At 35.5% G+C, this 25,850-nt stretch overlaps 1 protein-coding gene and 2 non-coding genes across 3 annotated transcripts in view; all 3 read left to right on the top strand.

Annotated features, from left to right (window-relative positions):
- The first annotated feature begins 17,091 nt into the window (after positions 1-17,091).
- Positions 17,092-17,161, top strand: Smp_tRNA_00062_Pseudo_TTG.1.1. The gene has a single exon. It is a non-coding gene (tRNA).
- Positions 17,162-21,631: 4,470 nt separating this feature from the next.
- On the top strand, positions 21,632-21,698 carry Smp_tRNA_00153_Pseudo_TTG.1.1. Its single transcript has one exon. It is a non-coding gene (tRNA).
- Positions 21,699-23,205: 1,507 nt separating this feature from the next.
- Smp_143690 (feline leukemia virus subgroup C receptor-related) overlaps positions 23,206-25,850 on the top strand; it is a gene marked incomplete at both ends in the record, with an annotated part of 40,350 nt that continues 37,705 nt past the window's right edge. Inside the window, 2 exons of the mRNA XM_018797758.1 lie at positions 23,206-23,218; positions 23,359-23,744. Of these exons, the coding sequence (XP_018652768.1) occupies positions 23,206-23,218; positions 23,359-23,744 (399 nt within the window). The remainder of the gene's footprint in view (positions 23,219-23,358; positions 23,745-25,850) is intronic.

The following is a 25,850-nucleotide window of genomic DNA, read 5'->3' as shown; positions in this document are numbered from 1 at the left end:
CTGCTTACATCAATGGGCGATGTATATTGACGTAGAATTGAATTAGACGAAAGCTAGAAGTGCTTAAACAACAGGAATCATCAGTTTATGAGTACGCTAACTGTCAGTTTGAGTGATGTTAATAGATCCAAGTTATCTGATTTGGGTCATCGTGATAACCGCGAATAGTAGTAGAAGAATCTCGGTGATATGGCTTAGAATCGTTCAAAATAATGCAGGTACATTCACTGTTATTCCTCTTTTTGACCTAGAATTTCAGCATTTCTTCATACATGCCTTTCCATTCTAACTTTTCCTAACCATATTCCTAATATTCAATGTTTATTTTCTCTTATCTTCACTGCTACTACATCATACAGATCTCTTTTGCCATTCTACTTGCTATTTTTATCTTGCGATGCCAACGTGTCATGGATACTTTGATCAGCGTGCAGTTGTGTCGGTTACTATGTTGTTTGAATTTACTAACTGACTGTCACTCCTTTAGAACTGATTTCGGACCTTATAAATGTTTCTCTTTTCAGGGTTGCAACAATAAAAACCTCATCATTAAACAAACCGGAATCAGAGAACAAACACCTCAGTAAAATCATACAACGTAGATACAAATCTTACCATCTTCAAAACATTATATATTCAGTGTATACAAGGAATATGGGGAAAAGAGACATTCCGTACAATTCGTAACCGGTTAAATTAGTCTAACACAAACGAGTAAACAAATAGAAGAACGGACAGATATAAAAAGTATTGAATCTGACACAAATATGTATTGATCCAAATTGTTGAATTTTTATATCAGCACAGTAAAAGAGAAAATTATTGGATCATTCACCTTATTTACTTGTCAATGATTTAGTTAAGAAAAGTGTTACAAATAGTTAAAGTCACATGAACAGCTTTTGAACATTGACCTAAATCGGAGTTGGCACTCTATGAAATCAAAGTTATTTTGATAAATAAATATACAGTGGGTATATGTGTTGGAGAGGGCTGACGATAATCCGTCTGTTCAGTAGGCAATCTAAATAGTTAACTTTCTATTATATATCAGAAGGGGGTTTTGTGGAGATTCTTAGTAATTTTATATTGTTGCGATCATGAGTCAATTGAAGCTAGACAACCATGGAAAACCTGGAAGCCCTGGACGGCTGTTTCGTCCTGTTATGGGACTCCTCAGCAGTGCGCATCCATGATCCCGCCTTGCGAGATCCGAACCCAGGACCTACTAGTCTCGCGCCAGAGCACTTAACCGATAGACCACTGAGCCGGTCGGTATCCAATGGTGTTGATGTCTAACCTCAACCAATCCACGAAATTGCGCAACCAACTTCCATTTTACTAATTAGTTTATCTCCGATCAAATTAATACTTCTTACACTTTACCAAGGAGACATCAGAATATGCTTTTTTTCTAAACAGTATAAGCTATATGTTTGATCTGATTCTTTAAAGGGAGCATAATCATACTGAGAATATCTATATATGTTGACATGAAAATCATGAGTAAATCAATATGGGTTGAGATGTAGTTCAGAGTAATCATTGAGTTTCAAACATCATGTTCTACCTCGTATCATTATCCTGCTTTGATATCAGGGTGTGAATATGAATATATCTGTTGTGTCTGGTTTCTTAAGATACCAGGTATTTCGATAATTACAATACGAAACCTATAATTAATTTAAAAGGTTGTGGTTAAAAATGGTTGGTATTTACAACATATGAGTGAAAGAAGTCAAATTAAACATGCGGTATAAATACATCAACAGTTTGATTAAACATGACAATGTACATCTTTATGAGTGGATTTCATTAGGGTATCTGTAGTATATCCAGAACATATGAATTTTTTTAACTGAAGAAATTTTCTGGAGGTTAGTTTAATTTCTAGATTATATTTGTCACACGTTGATCTCAGTTGAGATACTAATGATAACACGAAAGCACTGAACAACTGTTGAACTAATCAACAGTACCCATCAAAGACGCTGCAAGAGATCCAACCCAAGAATTTAGGCTTATCTGGCTAGCACTTTCTCTGTGGATCACTGAGTCGGAAACCAATGGTTCACATGTCTAAATTCAAACAGCTCGCGATATTCCGCAACTAGTCTCTATTGCTACTAAGGGGTAACCGTCTCCAAATTCATCACAGCTTCTCACCAGAAATAGTTTACTCTTTATTTAATCATTAAATTCTTAATCTGGATTGTACTTTATACAACATACCCCATAATGGATAACTCGAATCATTTATTCTTATACATAAACTTGTTCAACTTTCAAATTATTTATTTATTTGGGTGCGTACTGCCACCGAAGAGTCCCATAATAGGACGAAACGGCCGTCTAGTGCTTCCAGGTTTTCCATGGTGGTCTAACTTTAATTGACTCACGCTTTCAACTATGAAAATACTAAATCTCCACAAAAACCCCTTCTGATAATAATAATGATAATCATATGCTCACAAATGACTGACTTCGAGAGGTAAATCCAGGAGTTCTAGTGAGAAGCAGTGATCAGTGAAGTTTACACCAGGTCTGTTGTGAGATAGGAACTTACTGAAGACAATTAAAGAACGGTTGCTCAACTTCGTGGATATATTTATTTATTTGTTTGTTTCAATTCAGTCCTATTTTTTCCGTTTAAAAATCATGATAAACTATTCATACAACAAGTATATATTCATTCATATGAAGAGAACCTAAGAAGCTAGTAACTACACACACACACACACGCGCGTATATGTGTGTATATGTTTCTATGTTTAATTGGGGTTTTCCCTTTATTTCCTTTTTTTGGCAATTAAATCATTGTTTACTAAAAAAAATTAAATGTAAAACAATATTGGATTATTAAAAGGAAAATAATTAAATTGAAATTTGACAAGATTTTCATTTGAGTAGTTAGGTCAAATTTATTGATCATCATTTAGTAATAAGCTTTGGAAGTAATCCATTTAGTATTATTTGTTTGTATCTTCCCAACTGGTCAGTCTCTAATTGGCATATGTGCATACTGTGCCTATTGCCTCGATATAGCCTAAATTCACAAGGATGGTGACTGGGTGGATAACGCGATGGCGTTTGAAGCGAAAGGTACTGGGTTCGAGTCTCAGAGTGAATATCAACTCTGAGTTGAAGGTTCGTCCAGCTGACGAGTCCCAAATAGGACGAAACGTGCGTCAAACTGGATTCTACTGCTAGCCACTATCTATCTTTGGAAGTAATCGTTATACTTTGAGAAAGGATATTTATCCGTGAAATTGTAGCTCATCCGTTTAACAATATTCAATATGTAAGATACCAAGGATTTTAAGCCATTTTTTATTGCTTGTTTAGTGAGTGAGCAATGCATTCAAGAGAACAATTCCTTTTGAGGATTTCGTTTCAAACTCCTTAGTAAAATTAGAAAATGGGACCCTTAACGAGACTTTTAGTAAATAAGATCTATGCTGCCGCTACATCGACAACACATTCATTATCTTAGATCAAAATGCTAACAAATAAGTTCTCCTAAGTCAGTTCAACAGTGTACACCCGGCAATCACTTTCACTGGTCAGGACGACAGTGATGACAAACTTAATTTCCTTGATATCTTATTAAGAAGACAGAGTGACGGCTTGTTAATTATTTGTGCATAGAAAGAGCTCCTCTCCTAGCCAATATACCCATCCACTACAAAATAAATCTGGTTAAATATCTCACGAGCAGAGCGAAACATATCTGCTTAAGTGATATCATGAAGATGAAGATGGAACTTATTGATAACATTCTGAAGGGGATTTACTATCCTACGAGCTTTTAAAAGTGTATATATGTGGGCAGAAATAAGCTGTATATATTCACTAATGTATGAAACGTGTATTCTTAAAACTACAATTTAATGGGGCTGTGGTTAGCGAAGTCCAACGCGACAGATTAGCGAGAGCAGTTAATCGGCCATTCTATGCAGCCAACCTTGCATTGATATTTTTTAGTGGACCAGTGATATCCAATCAAACAAAGGATAAGTCACTCAAGTTTGCTTCCTCAATTCGCATCTACAAATTCAGAGGATCCTGCGGAGATAGCGATATTGGGCGTACTACTAGGCAACTTAACCAATGAATGAGTGAATATCTTCCAGCTTGTCTTGGAAACGTCCAGACAAAGACAATAAGCAGCTCTATCTCGCCACACCTAGTTAACAGTGAATATATGGTGGATGAAACCGAATCATTTCGAATAATCTATTATAAACCTTCTTCATTTCTGAATGGGATTCGATTGCATCTCTTAAATGTAACAGAAGTTATAGGGATCCAAACTTATAACCCTAGTTTATACGTACATAAGAAATTCGTGATACCCCTATCTCTACCTTGCCGAATATGACTTAATAAACGATTTTAGTAGGTTTTTTTTTACCTCTCCTAAGTTTATATTCTTCACTATCTAATTATTTACATATTTGGTACTATGTAATTTTAATAATGTCTTGTGATTATTTATTCAAGTTTGACCTACTTCCGGTGTTGAACTAACGAATAGTTCAACATTTCCTTTAAGTTCATTATTCTCATCACTATTATTATTACACTTGCCTCCCTACAACCGATTGGTATATTGCCCCTACTATGTGTAGTTATGCCATCTAAATGGCCGAGAGTGTGGAGAGTCCGCTCTCCCTCTCGAAATGCTCTCACATGGCCACGTGTATACAGCCTCTGCCAGCGAAGTCCTACTCACTGCCTTCTCGTGACACCGGTGTTGTTTGCGAAATTGAGAGGACAAAAAGCGAATGTCCGGCGATTTAACCGGGTTGGTGGAAACGGTAAATCCACCTAGGGGAGTTGGACAACCCTGATTCCAAACCAATGGTGCACACAGGCTGGCTCCAGTATCCTGAGGGAACAAATGGCGTACGAATCAATCGTTGATCACCGGCTACCATGGGACTGCATCTCCTCATGATGCTCCACTGCCTTGTGGATCAGATCTTTCGGTCAAAGGCTCGGTGTGTGGCCCCCTAAGAAAACCACCTGCTTCAGTTTGGGCACCTGGGCAGTATCACAGCCCTCACACAAATCGAATGAGATTTGTGCGGCGCATATATATCTGATGCTTCCTTGTACCAATATTTATGTGTTTAAATAGTAATAATAATAAAAATAATAATAATGCCATCTAAATTCATTGTAATCATTCATTCATTAATTGCCTTGATTGGTTTATTACTTTCTTAAAAAAATATAAATATTCATGTATAGTAGAGTAAGGCCTGATAACTATCTACATGGATACAATATTGTTCGGTTACACACGTGTTGTTTTAATTTGTGAATATTTGACTGAACAATTGACACTCCCCATCAGAATCAATTACCCCTCAATGATGGAGAAGATTTGTAGTTTATTTGGGTGATTTTGATGTAGGTTTGTTCTCTGAGTTTGTGCTGATGATGTCGTTCAGAAGGAAGATGAAAGCTCCACGACCAAACCATCCAGCTCAGAGAACAAACCAACGTCAAAACCCCTCAATGATAGAAATACATGATTTTAGTTTGTACTCAGTGAAAAATGAATATCTCACGAATATTTCAGACCTACTGGAGGTCAGTCTGTGCCTGAATAATTCATACTATAAAGCTGAGTGAGATGGATTTGTATCTTACAGCAAGTATGCCTTACTAATCAGTGGTTACCAACACAAAACCCCCTTTCAACCAAGTTCATCTACCATATTTCTTGGTCACATCCAATAACACAAGTAGTTAATAATATTCTTCCAAGCATAAGTGATAACAACTGACGAAATCAGTACACTTAACTACCAAACAGTAATTTTACTGTTTTGTCATTGATCGAATTTGAACTAAAATACAGAAACCATTTTAAACTGGCATCCATTTTCTTTCTTTCACTTTCCTATGCTTCTTCACTTTTCTCTCTATGTTCTTATCTGCTTACTTTTTATATCACATAGTTAATTAGTAATTTTGTTTAACTGATAAATTTAAAGCAGTTGTGTATATTACGCAATGGAAAGGCGTGTTTGATTCAAGACTTTTAAGAGATGCTTCTTGGAGTTCTAAAAACAATCCAACATCAGTGGAGCTCAGCTATGTTTTTGGTGTGAGATAGTTACTCACCAGTAGCTTTGAAAGATGATTGCACAATATTGTGAACTAACTGAAGTTAGACATGTTGTTCATTTTATATTACCTCAATGGTCTAAATGTTAAGGGCTGACCTCTCAATCTGAATTTCTCTCATTAGTTCTCTGCTGGGGCAGCGGTTGAGCACTACTTAAGAGTCTTATACTAGAATGAAATGGCTCTTCGGTATTTCATGGTTTTTAGTGATTGGTATGTATTGTTTAATACTTTATTTTTAAACGATCAATTTTTGAATTTTTAGTATGGTTGAAAGGTGACTAAACAGGAAAATGTAGAAAACACATTTCGTCCTATCTCGGACACCGGTTGAATACACCTGTATCTAAATGTTTATGTTCACACTGAGACTAGAGTTCATTCAGTCAGAGAACGGAAATAACGTTCCACGTACTCGAATCATTTACCCTAGCGGTGCGAGTTGATAAGAGAGTTATTAGGAGACGTAGGAAGGATTTGAATGTGACCAACTTGGTCTCGTGTATTGTTACGGGTATGAGGGCTAATATCACTTCCTGCCTGCCCACACTGTGGAAGGGTATTTTTTGAGGGACTTGAAAAGGAAGTTGGATTGATGTTGATTGTAACGACCTGGAAGCGTGACTGCAGAGTCCAAGGGACAACTGCTTGAGGCCGACCACGCACCGCCTTTTTGTGGGGGATTTTTGACATGTTAACTCCGTCCTTCAAAAGGCCTTACCGCCGGAGTCGGAAATCCGTGAGGTAAGATGAGGCGTGACATTTTTAGGGTCGACATTTTCTAACCCCTTCCTTCCTTGTGAGCAGCATAGCTGCAGATGCTGGTTAACTGGGGGGAACACCTTACTTCTGTCACACCCCTCTACAGTCAGCAGTACGACTTTGCCCTCAAACCTTAAGTTGCTGCTTTTAGTCTTACCGTTCTCCAACCGACCTGCCTGGAATGCTAGAACCTACAGGAACATACGTTCCGGCCAATATAACTCGGTTGGGTCATCACGATAGGCAAGCCCGACCACTACATCAAGGTAGCAGCTACGGTCGAGACTAGAGTTCATTACTTGATAACTACTACTAAATGTTATTAAAATTCTATGACTATATAAAAATCTTAATGAATTGTGTTCAACATTTACAAATGCCAAAAATAGACTTATCAACTGTAGTTTTTAATATCAGCGATAACAACAACAGCGACAAATACATACCTACATAAATAACAAAATGAATGCCAACTTAATTGTTTAGTATAATTTCTCTAAGCAACAAGATATGAACTAATCTATTCAATTGACTGATTACTGATTAACCTATTCAATTTATTCAATATAAACTTTAAATTCCATTTCTATTTTGTCTATTTTGTTTTTTACTAAGTTGTTATACCTTCTTTAAAGTGTTGGCTTGAAAGAAGAAGAGAAGAAAAAGAAAACTAAAAAAATAAAAAAAATAAATATTTCACATTTCTAAATGATCGAGACTCAAGACTGAAGTATTACATAACATAGAATTGCATGAAAGTAAATTCTTTTCATTGTATCTATGTGTGTATATAGTATCCATGTATATGTATGTATGTATGTATGTGTGTATGTATGTATGTATGTATGTAGGTAGGTAGGTAGGTAGGTAAGTAGGTAAGTAGGTATGTGTTGTATGTATCTGCACCTATACATGACATTAACATTGAAATTCCTTCTGATGAATAAACTATCAGTGAATTCTTTATATTCATCAAATCATTTTCCATTGAAGTACTTATAAAAAGAGATATGAATAGTTGACTATATGGTATTCAATTCTGTTTGTTATGGCGTAAAATAGCTAAATGGCTCGAGATTGGTAGGTTCTGGGTTCGAATCTCGAGAGTGCGGGGATTGTGGATGCGCACTGCTGAGGAGTCCCATAATAGGACGAAACGGCCGTCCAGTGTTTCCAGGTTTTCCATAGTGGTCTAGCTTTAATTGACTCATGCTTTCAACTATAAAAAAATGAAAGTTAGTTTTTATTAAACTGAGGATAATGAATGTAGTAGAATCATATGGATTCATTATTATTATTATTACATAATCCCTTAGAAACTGTTTACATACGAAAACAGAAATGTATGATATTGGAAAAATACTCATTAGTGAAAATGTATGAAGAGAGTAATGAGGTTGAAATGACTACAAGCGGTGTTCATAATGTTAAACAATGTGAATAGTTATAGACTGTATATATATGAACATTCTTGAATGAAAGCTAACAGTACAGTGACAATACTATTATTGAGAAACAATAAATGAATGTCAGTCAATCAGCTACAACGTAGGACCAGGTACATATATACATCGGTCCAAGTTACTATACCTCATTAGCAAAAGAAGATGAACATCGAATTCATAGAAGCAGTTAGTTTAGTGATGGTAATATATAAAAGAAAGGTTGTATATAAGGATATAATACAGGAAGGAAGAAATTTATGAAGCAATTTTAATCTCAAGGTTTTGGGGAAGATAAAGAGTGTATACACCTGCGTCCTTGCTATCGATTATGAGCCATGTCACCTAGAGTCTCCAACCATTGGTTACGATAGTCACGCGGACCCCAACCAAGTAGTCTGAATCTACCAACATGGCTCAGACTACAAGTTAGTGACCTCAAGCACTGATGCCATGTTTTGGTTTGGCCGCCCCTAACTCTCTTCCGACCATTGCCAATAATAGTCAGCATAGCGCGTCTTGGTAATCGGTGTTCAGGCATACGTAACACGTGGCCCAACCATCTCAGTTGATGAAGATTCATGACCTCATCAACTGATTTACCATCATTCCCTAATACCCTGCGTCTAACCTCGCTATTACTTACCCGGTTATCCCAGCAGATGCGAGCAATATTTCTAAGGCATCTGTGGTCAAATACTAGTAACCTACGAGTATCTTCTACTCTTAATGGCCACGTTTCGCAGCCGTAAAGTAGAACAGAGCGAACTGCTGCACAGTATACTCGTCCCTTAATTGATAGATGGACTTATATCAGCTGGTAAATATAAAACAATGAATTTTCTTCTGGATTTACTACACTTCTAAACAGTATCGACTAACTAAAATTTAAAATATCCAAACATTTATTGAAATAACTATGTATCTCATTATAATTTCTTCCGTTTGATGTAGACTAATGAAATGTTCCCAATTCAGAAAAAGAATTAAACCAGAATGGGTGTTTTTTTGATTGTGGTAATACTTGATAGTTTAAATCATGAGTCGATTAAAGCTAAGCCACCATGAAAAAATCGGAAGCTCTGGCTAGGGCTTCCCACTAGAATTTCAGAAAATAGCTCATGAAACCACTCGCTATTGAGAACGTGATGATTATTATCAGAATGAGGTTTTTTGTGGAGTTCAAATGTGTCTGTTGTAAAGGCAGTTATTCACTGAAGACAGTGGTGAATGGTCGCACAATATCGTGGATTAATCGTAGGTGAACATTAACACTGTTGGATGCCAACCGGCTCAGTGGTCTAGGGGTTAAGCGTTCTCCGATGAAACTGAAAGTGCTGGATTTGGATCCCTCGAGCAGGATCGTGGATGCGCACTGATGAGGAGTTCCCTCACTAGGACGAAACGACCGTCTAATGCTTCCACGTTTTTCATGGTGGTTTAGCTTTAATCGACTCATGAATTCAACTAAAAAAACTTAAATACTGATTATAACTGAATAATTATGATTGATCTTAAGTAATATAAACGTTAAGTAAGACATTCAACTTCTCTATATTGTCCTATAACAGTAAATCTGTAAATGTAATATGTACTTGTAATATGGTAATCAGTTTGACAAGTTTCTCAATAGAAAAAAAAATGATTATTATACTATTTAACAATCGATCAGGGTATGTATATATTTTTGGTCTATGATATGATTTCATTCAATTTTGTATTTGATTACTTGTACTGTACACTATTAAATGTAATTCTATTCTTTGTGATTGTAGTGTTGTTTCTAACTTTGATTCTTATTAATGTAAATCAGACTGTTTTAGTTTTTATTTGTTATATCTTGAAGAGGATTATGAATGGTAACTTTTGAGAACTATTTATAGACCAATATGATGTGTATATTGCCTATTGTATAATTGTTAAGTAACTAAACTATTCATATTCATGTTCCTTTTATTATGAACTTTGTTTTGACCCCTAGACTATTATTGTACGATTTATCATTCCTGAGTTATACCCAGTCTATTAATTACTGTTCCCCTTATTCACAGCCACATTTGGCTAACTGTTTTACAAATGTTATTTTTTATTTTATTGGTACGATGTGGTCAGTTTGTTTGGTATATAAACCCGGTATGTTTAAGAATAATGTTTCATATTGCAGACGCTGTTATTGGTGTTGTGGACTTAACTGTCTGGGTTAGGCAGATAGCAGGACCGATAAGTATTCAAGACTGCTCGTACAGGTTTCCGTGTATCATTGGTCCGAATGATAAATCACTGCTCTCTAATAGACAAGCCACGCGATATAACACTATCAACATTGATTCAGTCACTGTTTATTGGGAAACAAAATAAGTTTTTTTTCCATAAATACTTTGGCAATGTATTACATGTCATCCATTACCTTAAAAGATAATTGAATTAAATTCATTTTCATAGATTTTGTTTAATTGATACTCTAAAATTGACTACATATTCAATTACATCCCTTATAAGATGAATAATATTTAATGAATCATACTGGTTTAAGCTATTAGCATCATTTGGAAGGGAAATGTTATAACTTGAACTTAGATTCTTAGTATGTCGCGTAATACACTAGAACCCTCCCAAGTCGCAGGAGAGAAGACAGAAGACTAATAAGTAGGAATTTTATTCCCCAAAACAGTATCAAACATAGTACAAAAATCTCATGTTTTTATAGTTTTCGGCTTAAAATAAATCATCATTTCGAACAGCCAATAGACACATAGGGGGGGGCCTTCTTATTGATCCAATAGATGAGCTACACGCCGGCATTCGAGAATGTTCCCCTGGGGGTGATTGGATGGAATATCTTTGGATCTTTTTGGGCTTCTTGAGGCTTCTTTGAGTTTGGTAACGAGCCATCCTTACAAAAAAACATTCAATTTCATTAAAATCGTACATCGATCTAAGTCATATCAACCTTCACAATCTGGAAGTACTGGACGGCCTCTTGATCCCAGTATGAGATAACTCAGTAAAAAACAAGAGTCTGATCTCTGACTTTCGATCCCGTGTGCGAACTAATAACCTGTAGAATAGTGAGTTGGTATCCAATTGAATCAATGTTTAATTTCAATCAATTCATGACATTACAGGAATATTATACATCACTGGTTTAATATCTCACATTGTACACGGTTTAGCTCCACCAAAGGAGCAATTATGTAAGCAATTATTGACTTTAAATTAAGTCTATTCAAAACATAAGCAATAATTTCAATTTATTGATAGTAAATGCTTGTTAAGATGCCTCAGCAGCACCAATCGAACTACACTTAACGGAGAAGCTTTGGAGGATGTGGAAACCTTTACATATCTAGGCAGCATCATTAATGAGTACGGTGGATCTGATGCAGATGTGAAGGTGCGGATCGGCAGAGCAATAGCAGTATATTTTCAACTGAAAAACATCTGGAACCCAAAACACTTGTCAACCAACACAAAGATCAGAATTTTCAATGCAAATGTCAAGACAGTTCTACTGTATGGGGCGGAGACGTGGAGAACTACGGAAGCCATCATCCAGAAGATACAAGTGTTTATTAACAGTTGTCTACACAAGATACTTCGGATCCGATGGTCAGACACTATCAGCAACATTCTACTGTGGGAGACAAGAAACCAGATTTCATAGGAGGAAGAAATCAGGAAGAAGCTCTGGAAGTGGATAGGACACACATTGAGGAAATCACCCAACTGCGTCACAAGACAAGCCCTCACATGGAATCCTGAAGGCCAAAGAGAAAGAGGAAGACCGAAGAACACATTACGCCGAGAAATAGAGACAGACATGAGAAGAATGAACAAAAACTGGATAGAACCAGAAAAGAAGGCGCAGGATAGAGTGGGTTGGTGAATGCTGGTCGGAGGCCTATGCTTCATTGGGAGTAACAAGCGTAAGTAAGTAAGTAAGCTGGTTAAGATAATTGTACACTGATCATAAGAAGTAAATAAAAATATTAATACAAGTAGAGACAATCAAACGATCACAATAATCCATCACACCATACAATCAACAGTTTAGAGCTTATAAAACTTCTTTGAAGTTTAACAGTACAAACCATTTTCATAATCCACTTAGTTTTGTTTGTTTGAATCTCCCCATTGAGTTACATCGAGCTGACGGGTCCCAAATAGGACGAAACGCGCGTCCTGCTAGCCACTATCCATCTTTTTGCATTTTCATAATCATTTTAAACAAATCTACTTTTATGTAACTTAGTTATTTGATTACAAATGAAATCAATATAACCTTTTAAGAGCAGAATTACTTTCCATTGTCTCTTTCATATCCTTATCCTTGAAGTAACTCAGATAACTACTACTTACAAAACAAAAAAAATGTTTTTTTGTCATGATCAAATCTTTATTTTCTCAGAACACTTATAGCAACTATCCTACACATCAAATTTCGATTATGGTTAATTTTGGTTAAGCCCTTTTATTAACTTAACTTACTTAACAGACATTGTCATTCGGATAGTAACAATTTGTATATATTTGCAAAGATGGATAGTGGCTAGCAGTGGATTCCAGTTTGACGCGCGTTTCGCCCTACTTGGGACTCGTCAGCTGAATGTACCTACATCTCAGAGTTGATGTTCATTCTGGGACTCAAATCCAGTACCCTCGCTTCAAACGCCATCGCGTTATCCACTCGGCCACTGAGTCCTGATAGCCACTTGCTTGTGCAATGGTGTGAAGTTTAAATTCACTTAGTATTGTTTGTTTGAATCTTCCCATTGATGTTTAGGATTGCAACTGGTCAGTCTCTTATTGGCATACGTGCATACTGTGCGTATTGCCTCGATGCCTGAGATGCAGGTACATCCAGCTGAAGAGTCCCAAATAGGACGAAACCTGATTCCTGGATTCCACTGCTAGTCACTATCCATCTTTGCTTACAATGCTTGTGAATGAAGGCTATATCGAGGCTATACGCACAGTATACACATATGCCAATTGGAGATTGACCAGTCGCAGTCCTAAACATCAATGGGAACATTCAAACAAACCATACCAAATGAATTTAATTCGTATATATCTTTGTACTGTTATGATCACTATAGGACATGACAGACTCTAGCAGAAACGTTGATTGCTTAAATATCATTCAATGATTCATCCTCCAACTCATATATGTATGCATTCAAATCCTGTTATTAGCTTTTGCTTTGTCATTCTGCGCCCTTATACTTACTCATGTGCTTGTAGCTTTCTGGCCTGAGTCATATTTCTTAATAAATTAATCTTAATAGTATCTTATTTTCATGTTATAATAGAACATTATTTGATATAATTAAGGATAGAAATGATTACACAATGATAATGAAATCACATAATTTTAATAGTTGAGATCATTAGTCGATTGAAGCTAGACCATCATGGAAAACTTAGAAGCATTTCGTCCTAATATTGGACTCCTCAGCGGTGTGCATCCATGATCCCGTCTCGCGGGATTCGAACCGAGGACCTATCCGTCTCGCTTAACCTTTAGATCACTGAGCCGGTTGACATCCAATGGTCCTAATGTCTAACTTCAACCAATCCACGAAATTGAGTAACTATCCACCATTGTTTACAGTGAGTCTAAAATTTCGATATTAATTTTCATAAACATTGAAATCTAATGAAAAAAAACAATCCGTCCACTTGATACCTTTTGGACATCAAAAAATAAACAAAATGATCATAAGCAATGAAATCAAATTTGTAAAACAGAATACTGTAGTTCCCAATCACTGGCACACAAAGTTTAAACACCAAATGAATATGAATATAAGCAAAGTGGAAAGTTGTTTGTTTCATATGCCAAATTAAAATCATCGGTAGTAAGGTAGATGCATGAATACTTACTTACTTACGCCTAATGGAGCAAAGGCCGCCGACCAGCATTCTCCAAACCAACTCTGTCCTGGGCCTTTCTTACTAGTTCTATCCAACTGTTGTTCATAGTTCTTCCTACGTTTGTCTCCATTTCTCAGCATAACGTGTTCTTTGGTCTTGGAGATTCCATGTGAGGGCTTGCCTTGTGACTCAGTTGGGTGATTTCCTCAATGTGTGTCCTATCCACTTCCAGAGCTTCTTCTTGATTTCTTCCTCGACTGGAATCTGGTTTGTTCTCTGCCACAGTAGCTTGTTGCTGATAATGTCTGGCCAACGGATTCGAAGTATTTTGCGTAGACATTTGTTAATAAACGTTAACTAGATGCATGGATAAGGGATAAAATATACATAAGATGGTTTATTCATCCTTATAAGGCTTGGATTATATGATCGTATTTATGTAACTCATATTCGTCACAAATTGATCTCAGTTTAAGATATCATTAAAGGTCAAAGAACATTGGATAGCTAAAGGATGATAGTCAACTGACCAGTGACTTATTTCATGATGTTCACGAAGTTCTAGTTAATTTTGTTTGGTAGAGTTCAGACATGTAGGTAGTGAAACCATTATCAACTAAGACATTGAGTAATCATCATCACCTTATATTATCAAATTAACTGAACTTAGAACTATACACCAACTGTATAATTTTAATGATTGATAGTTCATTACGAGACTTAAAAAATGTTTTTTTTTAATCCTTAGAGGGTTTGTTAGTACATATTGTTAAACGATCTTAAATTAGGATAAACCAATTAAGCAGGTTCTCTTGGTTACCAATAACAAATCAATTGAAATCAATCTGTAACAAATACAACCAAAAAATTAAATCAATCTTCCTTCAACTAAGTTGTATGTATATGGTTAGTACAATGATTTTAAATTAGTGTTTTTAAACAAATTACTAATTAAGACTACTTTTAGACTCAGTAGCTGAGTGGGTAACCCAAAGGCGTTTAAAGCGAACGGTACTAGGTTCGAGTCCCAGAGTGAACATCAACTCTGAGATGTAAATACATCTAGCTGACGAGTCCCAAACAGGACGAAACGCGCGTCAAACTGAATTCCACTGCTAGCCCTTATTCATTTTTGATTAATCAACTTTATAATGTCAAACTTTGTCAATTAAATATTGTTAGAATGAATCAACTTCTCATTATAATCATATGCTCACTAGTGACTGACTTCAAGATACATGTCCTGGAGTTCTAGTGGGAAGCAGTGACCAGTGGAGTTCAACCACGTCTGTTGTAAGATAACAACTCACTGAAGACAATTGATGAATGGTCGCTCAATTTTCATGGATCGGTTGAAGTTCAACATTAACACATTTGGATGCCGGCTCAGTGGTCTGTCGGTTAAGGGCTCTGGCTCGAGATTGTGGATGCGCACTAATGAGGAGTCCCATAATAGGACTAGACGGCCGTCCAGTGCTTCCAAGTTTTCCATGATGGTCTAGCTTCAATTGACTCATGATTTCAACTTTAAAAACTACTGAAATCTCCACAAAACCCCTTCTGATTCTATTTACTTCCTATCGAATTTCATGAACATTTTTATTTTTGCTATTATTATATTTTTTGAAGATGTCGTAATATAACTACATAACTATTGAAAATCCTTTCCCATATTTCATATGTTTAAAACTGACTGATCTATGAGTAGTATCCAATATCATATTTTTTTTCAGTTTTTAAGTGTTTATCGAATTCTATCAATCAAGTCTTAGTGTATTCATTAATTTAAGTGATTCTATAATTCATGTACTGTTTTGAGATTTTATATAATTGTAGGTAGTCGATAGGATACCTTAGACTTTAAGTTTGTATTAATTTTATAAGACAATAATCGAAATAAACTAGATTGCTTAATTATATATGATACGGGAAAAGTACAAATTGATGATAAGATGAATACAGGTTTACCGTAGTAGTGATAAGAACAATGCAACTAAACATTTCAGTTTACAGTTCATTGTAAGAAATGATTTGTATGAGGGCTGTGATACTAGCCGGGTGCCCAAACCGAAGCAGGAGGTTTTCTTAGGGGGGCACACGATTGATTCATATGCTATTTGTTCCCTCAGGATACTGGAGCCCATGTGCACCATTGGTTTGGAATCAGGGTTTACTAACCCCCCTAGGTGGACTTTCCGTGCCCACAAACCCGGTTAAAGCTCCGGATATTCGTTTTTCGTCCTCACAATTTCGTAATCAACACCCCCGTTACAAGAAGGCAGTGCATAAGACTTCCCTGACAGAGGCTATATATACGTGACCGTATGAGAGCATTTCAAGAGAAAGGGTAGTATTACCTCACTCTCGGCCGTACCAGGTCATTTGGGTACAGGTTACAGGATTATGAACATTCACTACTAAAGAATCTCATACTAAACTAAAGTATCAATTCAACTGTTTTTCAGATATTCATTAATTAACCATCTTTCATTAGTTCACACCATAAGTAAATTTCTTATAAAAACATTCTGAAAGTTCATTATGATGATGTGTTGTTTTTTTTTGTAAAACAAGAATGATATAGTTATGAAATCTAAACTAATTATCAAGAAACATTCTATCATTGATTTTGTCACCTACTTTATCACAAATGATATTATGATATTCAATATCCAATACACATTCTTTAGTTATCAGATGAACTTATACAATAATGGATATCATCTCATTTGTAAAGTATTTTATATTTTAAAATATGGTCAGATTATCATAAGTTTTTGTAAGGTTCATTAGCCCTTTTTTTATCATTTCAATGACTTAATATTGTTATATTCACTTCACCCCATCGCACAAGCAAGTAGCTATCAGGACTCAGTAGCTGAGTGGATAACGCGATGGCGTTTGAAGCGAGGGTACTGGGTTCGAGTCCCAGAATGAATATCAACTCTGAGATGTAGGTACATCCAGCTGACGAGTCCCAAATAGGACAAAACGCGCGTCAAACTGGATTCCACTGCTAGCCACTATCCATCTCTGTTAATATTGTTGTGTTTAGATATAAGTTATAATATGTTTATATCATAGAATAAATGTATAAGATGAGATTGTGAAGATTGTTGAATTTCATTGAAACTATGAACTGATCTAAATTTAAATCTTGGTTCAATATTTAGTGGAAGTACTAGACAGACTTTTGATCCCAGTATGAGTTGAATCAGTAACCAATAGGAATTTAAACGTTGATTTTGGGATCCTGTGTGAGAATTTTTGAATCTCTAGATCAATAAGTTAGTATCCAATGGAACTAATGTTTAATTTCAATCCATTCAAGTCGTTATATAATGTCAACAGATTATATATATATTTTAAACGTAATCTTCTATAGTCTTCTTACAGAATACTCTGTTTATGAAGTGATGAAATCACGTGAATAACAATTTGTTATTATGGATATCTATTTTCTATATCTCTTAAAAAAGAGCCTAAGAAATTTACTTCAGTCCCTACATTGTAGGTAATGAGGGTCATATATTGTGGGTGAGAATGAAATCTATAGAGTTAGGACTGTCATTATAAACTGGCATCAGTTATCACTCAAAGATGCTTTGCTATCAAATAGATGAATAGATTTACTGCAAAATACCAAGAAGTACTATCCGAATGCGGTTTGTTTCAAGATTAAGAGTTTCAAAAGTAAAATTGACGAATAGTGTCAATTTGACTGTTATATACATCAGAGGTAACATCAACCATTTCATACATTCAACACAATTGATTTTTACTCGATAGTTGACAAAAAAATAATTTTTAACAGTCATTTTAAACAGTATAAGAAGTTGTCCACTATTTGTCATTTATGAAATGATAGCTTTCTCTACAGGAGCAACTGAATTCTTAGATACATAATAGATTTATCAACTTAAACATTTAAAATAATATCAGAAGGGGTTTTGCCGATATTATAGTAATTTTATATAGTTGAGATCATGAGTCAATTAAAGCTAAACCATCATGGAAAGCCTTAAAGCAGTGGATGGCTGTTTCGTTCTATTGTGCGACTCCTCAGTATTGCGCATCCATGATCCCGCCTCACGAGATTCGAACCCAGGACCTATCAGTTTCACGCTCAAGCGCTCAACTTTATATCATTTTAAAGTTAAATAATGTTTAATTATATTTGAGGAATAGTATTTTTTTTCTCAATACTAAGATGACCTCAATATGACAGAAAGTATATTCCTGTCAGTTATAAATGATATTGTATATACAAAGATTATTAATTTTATATGGTTGATTATTGTCAATTAAAATTTTTGAGTTTTACAAACTACCGGAAAAAAAACAATAATTGAAACCAATTCACAATGATTGACTTTGAACTTGTGTTGTTGTTGTTGAGAAAAAGCTCAATGAAATGATGAAGTTGTCTATACTTACTTACTTAAGCCTGTTACTCTCAATGGAGCATAGGCCGCCGACCAACATTCTCCAACTCACTCTGTCATGGGCCTTCCTTTCTAGTTCTATCCAACTTTTGTTCATTCTTTTCATGTCTGTCTCCATTTCTCAGCGAAATGTATTCTTTGGTCTTCCTCTTCTCCTTTGACCTTCAGGATTCAATGTGAGGTCTTGTCTTGTGACGCAGTTGAGTGATTTCCTTAAGGTGTGTCCTATCCACTTCCAGCACTTCCTGATTTCTTCCTCCGCTAGATGGAATCTGATTCATTGTCTCGCACAGTAGAATGTTTCTGATAGTGTTTGGCCAACGGATCCGAAGTATCATGCGTAGAAAACTGTTAAATTATAGATTCTTGAGGAGTAATAATTGGTTTACGATCATACGTTGGATAACAACAAATATGAGATTCCATCAATTCAGACAACTAATATGTATTTTAACTGTTCTCGAATGTCGTTCAAGGTATGGCGATGATTTTCTCTTTCACTCTGTTCAAACCATATGAGGATACATTTTTTGAGGTACCTAAAATGGAAATTATATTAGCGGTAATCTTGACTACTTGAGAACATGACCACAATGACCAAAAGATAACTGATTGAGGCCTGTCACATTGATGTTAAGTGAGTAGTTCCAGATAAGTTAGTTCCATACGTTAAAGTCTTTACCATCAGTGAAAGAAGTTTACAAGATAATATAAGATGTGTGATGACTTTATGACCAGTCTCCTTCGATTTCTTTCCTTTCGTTGTGGGAAGGAAGTCTATCTCTAGATCTTATTTGTTTAAGGGAGACACATTAATACCATCACATTTCTGCACAAATACCTTCACGATTAAACTGTTAGGTAATGAGTTTATTGCATTTTAACTTTATCATCCTCCATCTGACCTACATTGTGTGGTATGATCTAAAGGAATGTGTTCCATGTTCCACAACATTTACTGTAAACTAACGAATATACTGTAATGACTCCTAAGAACGTTTAAACTTCAGTCAACAATAAGAAAACTAATCATGAGTAAGAAAATCATTTTTATTCTCAAAATTGGCAGAACCATCAAACAGCTTGTCAATAACTACAGTCTGTTGAGAAAGAAAACGATTTACTAAAAGATGAAGTAACCAGTAAAGGTAATTGTCTTTATAAAGAAAATGAATAAGTATTGTAATAGACTCTACTAACAAGAAAGTTTGTAAGTTATGTGTAGCGTAACGTCGTGTCGAAGTTGCAATACTTATCGGACAGATTAAAAAGTATCAGGGCATCGAAAACACGACGTTGGCAGAACACTTGGAGGCCAGTCGAGAAGACAGTTACAAAGTTGATAAACAATGTACATTCTCATATTAATCTATTTATTGAGATCATGAACCTAACAATGTTAGACCAGAATTAAAATCCTGGAAGCAGTGCTGGTCTAATGTTGATCAGTTCATCATCCTAATAAAAATTCAACAATCTCCACAAACCTGTACTGTTAACTTATTCAATTTATTGTTTGTTTGAACTTAATAGGTTAGTGTGAATATGGGATAGTAGCGTTCAAAGCAATAGGTTACAAGTTCGAACTTTCTTATGGGCATCAATGTTTGAATGACGAAAAATTAGTTCAATTGATGACTCTCACTCAGAACTATAGTGTACCACCACAATCCAACTTTGTCAATAATCCCTTCATGTCCCTATCCTTTTTGTCTTTCTAAATTTATTTCACTGTATTATACTCTTTGAATAACATCTTCAAACCCCAATCTTTCGGTTTACTGCTTATACTATTACTACTTCTACCACTATGGGATTTGAATCGACAACTGCATCTGTGTGCTAATGTGGTATGGCAACTCGAACTGATGTACGTACGTACAAAGTTCTACGTTGTAACTGACTGACGGACTGACTGAATAATCCCTTGAATTTTCGTGTTTCTCATCTGTTGGGATGACCCTGCAATTTTCTCGCAAGCGACATGACACAAGCTCAGGAGTCATCAAGGGGCATTTCAACCAATCAGCGATTAATTAGAAGTTATGTGAAGTTATGTTACTAAAATAACAAAAATGGAAAAGTCACATGTGGAGATCCTGATTGGCTGATTAATATACTGCTACTATGTTAAGCAGTATTCTAGAACTTTCGGTAAAACTCAAGGACTCTTAAATTACTATAAAATCCCTGTATTTTCTGTACATAAATGAACCCTGTAGTAAAGTGCTTCCCTCACACTTTGTGCCTTTTCTCTGGTCTTCAAGTCGGTGTATAGTTCTAGCTCGGGGGTACGGAACTAGCTTAGGGAAGCGAATATAGCGTTCACAATCTGCCAGACGTAACATCATCTAAAAAAATTCATATTTGAAGCCATGATAAGCATAAAAACTCGAATGTTTCAGTGACCTGGTACAAACCTGATTGACATTTGTATACAAACAAGAAAAACAAACTACATAGTGAACTTTATTTTAACAACAACAACAACGAACTAAATGGTAATGTAAATTGTTTTCAATGCTCATTGACTAAGTGAGTTTCGTTAGTTGGTTAACTTTGGTATCTCTCCCTCACCTATTCACTCTCTCTCCCACACACTCTCTCTCTCCTTCGATACTATGTTTCTTAAACCTATACGCTTATATACATTAATAAATAATTCAATAATGTACAATAATGTGGTCGATTGAAAAAATATTATGATCCATGTTACATTGAGTAGGATATGTTGAATCAGGTCATTAACTAACTGATTACTCTTGATAAACAATATAAACTTGAATTCACTCGGTATTGTTTGTTTGAATCTTCCCATTGATGTTTAGGACTGCAACTGGTCAGTCTCTAATTGGCATATGTGCATACTGTGCATATTGACTCGATATTGCCTTGATTCACAAACAAATAATACTAAGTGAATTTAGACTTCACCCCATCGCACAAGCAAGTGGCTATCGGGACTCAGTAGCTCAGTGGATAACGCGGTGGCGTTTGAAGCAAGCGGTACTGGGTTCGAGTCCCAGAATGAACATCAACTCTGAGATGTAGGTACATCCAACCGACGAGTCCCAAGTAGGACGAAGCGCGCGTCGAACTGGATTCCACTACTAGCCACTATCCATCTTTGTTTATAATATAAACTTGGTATGATTCTCAAAGATTTTGTTGTTGTCGACCTATTTTAACTTACATCATAAATCAAAAATCTGTAATGTAAAGGATGAGATATATATTTGTAAGTTTGTAGCGCAATTTATTCTTAATGTTCAATGTATATGTGATATCTAGGATTTTTCCATTTATTTAGATAGTGTATGTTTTCAATAAGACTATAGCTTTTACACAGGACCTCAATTCAAGCTCTAACTTTCACTTAACTTATTTTTTTCATCCGGTAAGTTGGGATGAGCTCCAGGGGATATGTAGATATTTTATTGAAATCGCAGTTCGACCCAAATTAGATCAATACTGAAAGTCTAGAAGCTCTAGACGATCATTTCGCTTTGTTATAAGATTTCATAGAAGTGCTCATCAACTACTCCTCACCTAGGAATCGAACATAGGATCTTCGGTCTCTCAAATTAGTAAGGATTACGCCCTTGTCTGCAGCAATGGCATACTAAATGGACGGGAAACTGATCGAAAATACTCAATATCGCACTTTTATTGAACGTAGAAAAAGCATGATTATCTCCATACGTAGTATAGTAGTAGCTTATTTTCCAAACCATTTGTATTCTTTGGGGGGTTCTGTTACTACTAACATATAACATTTCAATATAATTAAGCAATATATACCTCATAAGTGAATATATGCATAAGACACTTCAAGATAACATTCTGCTTCATATTTGTAAGCCTTGGATAATGAATCAAACAGTATTTTTTCTGTATGTACATATTTCTCCACAGAAAGATTTTGAATCTATACTCTATTATTTACGTCCTGGAACACGTAGTTAGCTCATTTATTGATCACGTAAGTTAGGCTTCGCCAGTAGCAATACATTCACTAGAGTTTTATCATGAAGGAACAATGTTTGATTGATGACCTCACCAGAGGGTAATAAAGATTTAACGAGTACAACACCGAGGAGCGAATGAGCAATAATTCGTGAAATGACAAAGTATGTGTCTGATTTATGTTCTGAAGATTTCCAAATGTGTTTTGAAGAATAGAAACGGTGAGATGAATATAACTACAAAAGTAACATATTTTGAAAGCAATACGACTGATGTGTGGATAAACGTATGAAATGTATTTTTATGACTTCAGTTTGCATATTTACTAAACAGATTAATTACATGTTGAATGCCAACTCAGTGTTCTAGAGAGTAGGCGTTCGCACGCAAGACCGACATTCCTGAGCTCTATTCCAGGGTTTGGAGTCGTTGAAGAGGATTGCTGAGAAGTCCTGTACTAGGACCAAGTGGCCATTCAATACTTCCAGGTCCCAATTACTTATTTAATTATGATCAGCTCGTGATTATAACAGCGAGAATTTTGTAATCCCTATAAAACAACCTATATATTGATGATAATCCAATGTAAGTAAATAGACCCAAGTTAGAGCATGAATCAGATTTATCAACCATATAATAATTCGTTTATAACAATTAATGACTTCCTCATCAGTATTACAGACTGTTATGAAATTTTTGTTTTTATTTGACCTTCCCAAATTCAGGGTCATCTGTAGATACCAAGACAATATCTGTAGATTGGTTGTCAATGATTTATATGCTCACTTATATTCCATTGATATTTCCTTCTAATTGGATACTGAATAGATGGGGTCTGCGTGTAACTCTGCTAGTTGCTTCAGCTTTGAATGCAGTCGGTGGTTGTATTAAATGTATAGCGGGTGCGGTTACATATGAAACAACGTTTGGACAATCTGATATATCTATTCCATTCAGCCATAAACTTGGTTTTCCAATACTTATGTTTGGACAAACTATTTGTGGAATAGCTCAATCCGGTATATTGGGTATACCAGCCCATTTAGCAGCAGTTTGGTTTGGAGTGAATGAAGTCTCAACCGCCACTGCACTTGGTGTATTCGGGAATCAAGTACGTTTATATTGTCTACACAGTTTTTTCCTCGGTTATTGATGTTAGGCTGTATAGTTAATCATTCTCTACCGAAATATGTGGATCCTGAACGAATTAACTCTATGTTATCAGTTAATTACATGTTTCCAATAGTACCCGGTGTTGACTAGCAATGATATCCTAGATTCATGTTTCGGCCTACTTGGAATTCGTCAACCGAATATATCAACATTTCAATGTTGATATCCACACTAAGACGAAATGTAGTACCTATTACTTCAATAGCCAATACATTATCCACTGAACTACTACCACTAGCTTGTGCAACGAGTATGCACGAAAGGCATGTTCTATATCCTACGACTAGTCACAATTCAACATGAACAAGTGCATAAACATAAACTATTTTTTTACTTAAATCACATTCACAAAAAATTGTATACCATTTGATTAGAATGTATTAATTATTAAAGTTTGTTTACTCTAAGGTGGTAGACAGGTATTTTATAGTTAAATGAAATAAGCCGAAAAGTGATTGATTGGAAACTATTACAATTAATTTTTTCAATGTCATATATTAACATTATTTCAAAGTTTTACATACCTGGAACAGTTAGTACATTTTTGGTCTAGACCACCATAACATGCCTTTATAAATAGAAACCGTAATTAGAATAAGCAAAGATGGATAGTGGCTAGTAGTGGAATCCAGTTCAACGCGCGTTTCGTCCTATTTGGGACTCGTCAGCTGGATGTACCTGCATCTCGGAGTTGATGCTCACTCTGGGAGGAACTCGAACCCAGCATCTTTCGCTTATAATTCTTGTGAATTAAGGCCATATCGAGACAATACGCACAGTATGCACATATGCCATTAAGTGCCTGATCAGTTGCAGTCCTAAACATCATTGGGAAGATTCAAACAAACAATACTAAGTAAACTTAATTATGATATATTTGATATGTACTTAGTGTTTATATCCGGGAATCGGTTTGCATCTTATTGAATACTTGTCGCTTTGATGTACCAGCATCTGAATATTGATCTTTGGATCAATACTTGAGCCCGGTGTTTGTCGCCCCCAAACGTCTAACGCGTTATTTCCTAATTTTTAAAGACAAATTACATACCTTATCTAATATTTTCGTACATATTGAACAAGTTGATAGCTATTCGAACTGACTAGTTGAGCGTTAGATGTCTGATACTAAACGACCTAGGTTCGAATCCTAGTATGAATATTATCAGTAGGGTGAAGATAAACTTAACTAACGACTACTAGATAGAAAGTAATGCGCTTCTTTTACTCAGGACTGATATTTTGTCGTGTTTGGAACTTGCCAGATGGATGTTCTTTCATCTCACGGTTCCTGTTCACCATGAAACTGTACAACAGTGTTTATCGCTTCAAAAATCAATGCTCTGTCTATCGAACTATGAAGTTCAGATCCCCAATAGCTCATACACTAAGTGGGAATTTTGTTCGTATAAGTTTGTATAAGTTTCTGAACTGCATTTAATCAATCGCTTTTATGATAAGTGCTAGTCGACTGACCAATTACATTCCTCAATACCATTAACAGAATATTAAAAACCCTTTCAAATTATGATAAGTTCAGTTGATTAGACCACTTGGTTAAAAGTTAACACTGTAATGTGACACACAAACTTAGAGATTAAATCCGAAATTCTAGCGTTCAATTTTGAAGTAAAGTCATTACTATACACCAATAGGATGTGGTGAAATCTTTACATAACTTGGTATATTATGCCAATCAAATGTTCTAAAACAACAGTTACATCTGATTGATCAAGAAATGGCTTTTATCTCTAAGTGATATAACATAAACCACTGATAGGTTTAATTTCCTAAGGGATATATATATAGCTCATCTCTAGAAAGTGTATATCAATATCAAATCTTACATACTTCTATGACATCGAGAACTGAATTATGATCAGTCTTTTTTGACATATGAAACTCAAAACAACTCTCAACTAGTTTTAAAGTGAGAATCTTCAATACGAACGTCAAGACAGTCAGTTCTACTGTACGGAGCTGAAACGTGGAGAACTACTACATCCATCGTCCAGAAGGTGCACGTATTTATAAACAGTTGTCT

This window comes from Schistosoma mansoni, chromosome 5 (assembly GCF_000237925.1).
Source record: "Schistosoma mansoni strain Puerto Rico chromosome 5, complete genome".
Classification (NCBI taxonomy): domain Eukaryota; kingdom Metazoa; phylum Platyhelminthes; class Trematoda; order Strigeidida; family Schistosomatidae; genus Schistosoma; species Schistosoma mansoni.
The sequence above is the reverse complement of the archived record's forward strand: the minus strand, read 5'-3'. Positions and strand labels throughout refer to the sequence as shown.